Below are 7,114 nucleotides of genomic sequence, written 5' to 3' on the forward strand. Positions count from 1 at the left end.
CGAGCTCAGACTCTAGTTGTACACAAAGAGTGTGAAGAGCTCGGACTCCACTAACACCTCGGCCTCCACCATCTCGGACTCCATTCTAAAGCCCGATTGCATCATGGCCGTCATTCACCTGTGTGCCTGGGCAAGCTCGCCGAGGGGCGGCGCATCCACGCTGAGCTATGCGCCGCGAATCCGGAGATTCTCGCGGGATCCAGGACCAACGTCACCCTGGGCAATGCGCTGGTTAGCATGTATGCGCGCTGCGGCAGCCTGGGAGGCGCCGCCACCACCTTCCACCTCATGAGAGCCTGCCACACGGTGACATGGAGTTCCCTGGTGGCGGGATACGCCCACCACAGCCATGCCGAATATGCCATCCTCCTCTACTGTGACATGCACCTCGAGGGCATCCAGCCCGACAGCGTCACCTACGTCAGCATCCTCAACTCGTGCAGCCATGCATTTCTTCGTGTCCATGGTCGAGGACCACTGCCTGGCAGCATGGCCCAACCACTGGAAGTGCATGGTGGACGTGCTGGCGGGGTTTGTCGGGCGGGCGGAGGACGTGGTGAGGAATATGCCGTTCCAGGTGGCGTGGAACACACTGCTGGGGTGCTGCAAGGTGCACGGGGACGTGGCGGTGGGGGGCTGTGGCAGCGTGGAACGCGGTGGGGATTAGCCCGGGTTTTGCGGGGTCAACGGTGCTGCTGTCCAATATGTAACGTTCAAAATTGTCAACATTATCTGGTCAGCGTTCTTATTAACTAGAGAATGCACAAAAGTTCAACCTGGACAGTGGTATCAGTCAATTTTCTACAATTTGCAACCCCTGTTGGATTCTTGTTGGGATTTTTCTTTTGTTGCAGCTTTTGTTTGCCACATACCATGAATGCCAGGAGCATGGTTTTAAAGAAATGCTTCCAGTGGACACAGCCAGTGAGTCCATATTCTGGAAAAAGCTGGAAGAGACCACACAAAATAGTATTCAAAGTTAATCACATGGATTGTAATGAAAAAAAAAGTAAAAACTTATCTTGAAACAAGCGCCTCCTTTTTTTCTAAATCGTCATTGCAAGCATTTACAAAGCTTTGGAACGTTGGAGAAATCCCGGGACTTTTTTCCTCAAGCTGGATCACCGTGTCCAATCCTTCCACCCATCCATTTCTTCTGTAAGCCTTGGCGATCTCTTCCGCCACCAGTGGCGATGCCAGACTCATCTCCCTGGCTAGCATCGCCCCCACACAGCGCTGGAGCTCGTCGAGACGATCCAGCCACGGGTATCCAACGAGCAATGCGTTGTAGCTCTCCTTGCTAAGTTCCTCCTCCTCCTCCACCATTTCCCTGTGTGTCTTGTCGAAATCCTCCGGCATTCCCATCTTCGAGTAGCCGCAGAGGAGAGTGTTGTAAGTCATGGCATCGGGACGGAAGCTCGAGCACTTGCTGTCGCCCAGGAGATTTGCAAGGCCTGGCGCATCCCCCAACCTCGCAAACATGGCGATGAGGATGTAGTACGTGACTGCGTTTGGCGAGCACCCCTTACGGAAGGCTTTCATCTGTTCGAGGATGGAGAGTGCGGTTTAAGCGTCACCTTTCTTGGCGTAGGCGAGGATGAGAGCGTTGCAGCACTTCGTCGATTGCTTGAGCCCCTTGCCTTTGGAACCAGATGCGTGCTAGCCTCAGGCTCCGAACGACTCCGGCATAAGAGATCATCCTCGCGTAAAGTGGCTCAGTTAGCATTTAAAGTTATTGTAAAAGCTGATAAAACTGATGCATCTGCTTATGTTATGATGCAAGATATTTATGAAACATTAAGTATGTTCAAAGAAAAGCAAGGGACAGAACGTGAAAGGAAAGAACAAAAGGCATTGAAAAAACAAGGAGTAAGTTTCTGGAGTGATGATAATGGCAAAGTACATGAATTTTGGCCAGATTTGAGATGTGGAAATAAGAAAAATAAGTTGACAGAGTATGGAGGTTGCATGCACAGCAAATTAAAATCTCTAAAGTATGCTTTTGGGCATACTAAACCTGAGAAAGTAATTCTTATCATAAAATTCATTAGAATGTGTATCAATTGCAACTAGAGATCTTTCTCAGCAAAGGAAAGGCATAATCACAGTCAACAGTTGTCACTTTTTCCAGAATGGTAAGTGTTCATGTGAGTGATATGTAACACCTAAATAGTTTATATTATATAATAATACAGAGTTTACAGGACGTGCTGTTCAAAGTGGGAGGTATCAATACACAGCCAGTACTCAACCGCAAATATAAAGAAATTTGAACATGCATTTAAAAAGTAATAACACTATCAGATATCAGAACATAGTAAAGCACACTTGTGTAGCAATCAGAGTCAAACATTTCAAAGAAGCAGCTAGTCAGACCATGCTATCATTGTTATGATGGAGCAGCTCCGTTCTGTAGCACTGCTTGCAATTGTTCATTGAAGAAGGAAGAAGAAGAGTTGCTTGGGTATGAGATAAATACTTGAAAAGGAGCTTTGAAACATTGTAGAACTTCTCCTCAGGAAATGGATGCAACTTGCAATGTTTAAAAAGGAACATGCAGAGACTTGCCGCTAGCTGGAAATATATTGATGTTGGCAGATTTGTGATGTTGTTTGTTGTGCTGTATTCTTGTGGAGACGACCATTGCCTTCTGGAAGAGCTGATTGAAAGACTGCTTCGATATTGTTGTTCAAAGGATGCAAAGTACAACTTCCAGCCAAATGATACTTGTGAGGGCTTCCAGCAGATACTTAGTCAAGTGGCTTTATTTTCACTTACAAATCATGGGGATAGTTTTTGATAATGAGAGCTTAGATCAGGGTTCTTGTGAATGCTATCAACTAGCCTGCATATGTTGTATGTCATCATGCATTTTTAATGCTATTGCAAGAAAATAATTTTTTTGTTTTGTCTCAAGATATTTGGATATGCTTTTTATACTTGAATCTTCTGCTTTCTTTAAATTTTGAATTTTCATATTATTTAGAACTAAAGATAATATATTTCTTGGTTTTTGGTGATAACTTTATAAATATGTATAGACTGTCTATAGTATATAACAGAGATGAGAATACAGTATATATATAGTTTATACAGTAACTATCTTAAAAAACTATATTTGTTGTTTTAACAAATTAATCTTCTTTACTGGAAAATTTTATTTAAGTTTCAAAATATCAGAGTTATGGTAGATATGTTTATCTTGGTTCTAAAAATCTTTTATAACATAATAGTTAGAATTTATAATTTTTAAAATTTTCATTAAAAGTTTGCTATCAATTTTAGAACTAGTCTAAATTTTGGTGTGTAATGGATTTAGTTAATGTAGTGTAGTCTTTTTGTCATTGAAAAAATTGGTTATATCATCTATAGTTTTGGTCATGGATATGAATTCATTTTAAAACAATGAAGCTAATAATCAATAATATCTTTAGAAATTACTTAATACTGTGAGGGCCAAGTGTACTGCTACGATGCCGTATACTAATATTAGCGTAGTGGGATTTTGGTAGCTGTCAGATTAGTTTTAATCCAGACTACTCGCTCCTGTATATAAGCTAGGGTTTTTGGGCTAATTGAGATGCACATTTCTATATTCCCTTTCCATATTCCAAGCACTCACATTAGTGGAGATGAGGGGCACTTTTGATTGTCCCTGAGGAGTGCTTGGATTTAGGATTTTGGTTTAGATCTAGCTTTTGCATTGTCTAGATTTAGCTTTTTCCATTTCCTTCTTTTTGTTCTTTCCTTTCAGGATTTTGGTTTAGATCTAGCTTTTTGCATTGTCTAGATCTACTATTTCTTTCTAGCTTTTTGTCATTTCTCTTCTTTTGCTCTTTCTTTTTCATTCGTCTCCATGGCAGATCAGCAATCTCCTCCTTTGACTCTCGAGAAGCAGTTGGTCCAATTGCTTGATGCTATGCGCTTGCAATTGAACAACCAAACTCAATTGATGGCGGCATTCATGGCACGTGGTCCAACTCCTCCTACTCTTGGTGCCAATCCTCGCGTTCGGCCGGAGTTCTTTTGTGGGAATCCCGAGGATGATGTGTACCATTGGTTCGATCACTTCATGGTGATTGCCACATATCATTCTTGGGATGATGCTCAACGTTTACGTGAGTTTCCCACGTGTCTCCAAGGGAGGGCGTTGCAGTGGTACAATGGATTGAGTGCGGCCACTCGTGAGGATTGGAGTGTTCTTCCGGATGTCTTCAAACGTGCCTTCGGACATGCCGATGATTGTGACGATGCCTTCCAACAATTGCATCATCTTCGCCAAGGGCCATCTGAGTCGGTGATGCAATTTGGCGTTCGTTTCCGAAGTATTTTGCTTCGTGCGGAGCCTAATATGTCAGAGCGGATCAAGCTAGGAATGTTGTGGCCAGCACTTCGTCAAGATCTTGTCGGCCTTGTGCATGCACTTGCTCCTGCCACCCTTGACGATGCTCTTTGCTTGGCACAACGTTATGAGACGTCGCCTCTTCCACTTCTTGCTGCACGTCCTTCCACTCCACTTTCTATGAGTGATGGTCCTGTTCCCATGGAGGTTGATGCTGCTGCTACTCGAGTCCAAGGACAAGGACGAGGACGTGGTCGTGGCTGTGATGTTCGTTGTTGGGCGTGTGATGAAGTTGGTCATACTTATCGGCGTTGTCGGCGCTTTCCGGATTGGCAACCTCCATTTCCTGGGTGGAGACCTTGGCGTTAACAACGTCCCGTTGGTGCTGCTGCAGTGGAAGGTTTGGACACCGAGATGAATCCGGGAAACGAGGAGTCGCGCGAGTAATGGAGGGACCTTGCGCGAATAAGTCAGTGACTCCTCCATCTTTCTTTCGGGAGTATCATCAAGGGGTTCACTCGGCACTAGTTCATCCAGTGTTTACTTTCTAAGCTCATCTTTATAACAAGAGGTCTCCTATTATTCTCTTCGTGTTGGTTGATACAGGTTCGAGTTTATCTTCTATTGCTCGACCTGTTGCCACACGTTGTTGTCTACACTTGCGTCGTGCGGCGGAACCAGTTTTCATTCTTTATGGCAACGGCCGTACACATGCATGTGCACGGGATGAGGCAGACCTGGTTGTGCGTGTGGGCGATCTCGAGCTTGAGTTGCAGTCGTTGCGGGTGGTGCCGAGTCAAGCTTTTGACCTCATTCTTGGTATGGATTGGTTGTAGCGCAATCATGCCAAGTGTGACTTTGAGGCTTCTCCCCCTTGTCTCATACTTCCTTATGTTTCCTCCATTCCTCTCACATCCGTACCTCTTCGTCCCTCTACTTCTACCTCTGCTTCCATTACTTTTGTTCCCCCATTATTTCCTCCTGTGTTTCCATTTTGTTCTGCTCTTCTCTTTTCCGATCCCTCCGACGATCTTTGTGTTGCAGCAGTTGACCGGCTCATGAAGGAGTATTCTGATCTCTTTGACTTTGACCTATCGTCTGGAGCCAAGATTGCTACACGTCATCCGATTCCAACTGGGGATGCTCGTCCAATCAAGGTTCCTATTCGTTGTCGGTCACTAAAGGAGATCAAGATTTTACGTGCAAATGTTCAGGAGATGTTGGAGAAGGGTGTTATTCGGAAGTCACGAAGTCCTTGGGCATGTGAACCTCATCTTGTGATGAAGCCTGATGGGAGTATTCGTTTCTACATCGACTATCGTCCGTTAAACGACGTAACGATCCCAGATGTGTACCCTCTTCCTCACACTACTGATCTCTTGGATCGTTTGGGGCAAAGTCGTTGGTTCACCAAGCTAGATCTTGCTTCTAGGTATTGGCAAGTATCGATGGCCGAAGAAGATATTCCTAAGACTGATTTTCGTACACCATTTGGTTTGTATGAGTTCTTGGTGATGCCATTTGGTTTGAACAATGCTCCAGCAACTTTTCAATGGATGATGGACGAGGTTCTTTATGATATGCCGGAGGTGACTGCTGACTTCATTGATGATGTCTTGATCCACTCGGAGGGGACGTGGGAGGAGCACATTCATGATGTTTGTAAAGTGTTGGATTGGCTACGTGACATTGGTTTAAAGCTGAAGCAGTCGAAGTGCGTGTTTGGATCCAAGGACACAACTTATCTTGGGTACCGTATTTCTCGTGAGGGTTTGCAAGTTGATTCTGACAAACTTGTGGCTGTTCTAAAGTTCCCTACTCCGAAGTGTGTGAATGATGTGCAGTGCTTCTTGGGCAAGGTGCAGTATCTCGGGCATTTTGTAGATCATCTTTCTGATTGCACTGCACCATTGCGAGCGTTGCTGAAGTCATTAATATCATCTTTCATCTGGTCTCCGGATTGTGAGCGGGCGTTTGGGGATCTCAAAAAGTTATTGACAACTCCTCCGGTTTTGGCATATCCTAACTACACTCGACCTTTTATTTTGCGCGTGGATGCTTCTGACATTGGTCTTGGAGGTGTGTTAATGCAAGAGAGCTCGAGTGTGCCTGGTCAGCGCCATCCCATTGCATATATAAGCCGTACATTACAACCAGCGGAGATGAACTACTCCACGACAGAGAAGGAGTGTTTAGCAGCAGTTTGGGGTTTCGAGAAACTTCATGTATATTTACATGGTTCTCGGACGTTACTTGAAGGTGACCATGCTGCTGTTACTTCGTTATTAAAGCGAAAGAACCTGGTTGGTCATACTGCTCGGTGGGCTTTGAAGCTTCAGATATATAATTTTGATGTTGTTCACCACCCAGGGAGTTCTATGGCTGATGCTGATGCCCTTTCTCGAGCTCCTCTTCCTTCTTCATTCTCTTCTCATGTTTCTGACAAGCCTGTTGTTTCAGCATCTGTGGATTTTCTAGACGAGGATTCTGTGCCGTCGGCGGTTGCTATACTTGACGTTCAGTGTCCACAAGGTGTAGAGCAAGATCTACTTTTGCTTGATGGGGTTCGTGAGGCTCAAAAGATTGAGCCATAGATTCGAAGGCTTCGAGATGGGTTTCAGAATCCTGCATCACTTGCTGATGACTTGCCTTTCCGGCATTTATATTCTCAATATCATTTTGAAGGTGGCCTTATTTATATTGTAGGGACAGATCCTGATGATCATTTACGGCTGGTGGTGCCTTCTATCTTTATTCTGCGGTTTCTCCATG

At 44.7% G+C, this 7,114-nt stretch overlaps 1 protein-coding gene across 1 annotated transcript; it reads right to left on the bottom strand.

Annotated features, from left to right (window-relative positions):
• Nucleotides 1–1,017: 1,017 nt before the first annotated feature.
• On the bottom strand, nucleotides 1,018–1,542 carry LOC9661461 (pentatricopeptide repeat-containing protein At5g39710). The gene has a single exon (XM_024687699.1). It carries the CDS (start codon nucleotides 1,540–1,542, stop codon nucleotides 1,018–1,020), a length of 525 nt encoding a protein of 174 aa, XP_024543467.1.
• Nucleotides 1,543–7,114: the final 5,572 nt, after the last annotated feature.

This window comes from Selaginella moellendorffii, unplaced genomic scaffold (assembly GCF_000143415.4).
Source record: "Selaginella moellendorffii unplaced genomic scaffold, v1.0 SELMOscaffold_54, whole genome shotgun sequence".
Taxonomy (NCBI): domain Eukaryota; kingdom Viridiplantae; phylum Streptophyta; class Lycopodiopsida; order Selaginellales; family Selaginellaceae; genus Selaginella; species Selaginella moellendorffii.

Coding starts and splice junctions, on each gene's coding strand:
- LOC9661461 (XM_024687699.1), bottom strand. CDS start 1,542: ATGAAAGCCTTCCGTAAGGGGTGCTCGCCAAACGCAGTCACGTACTAC.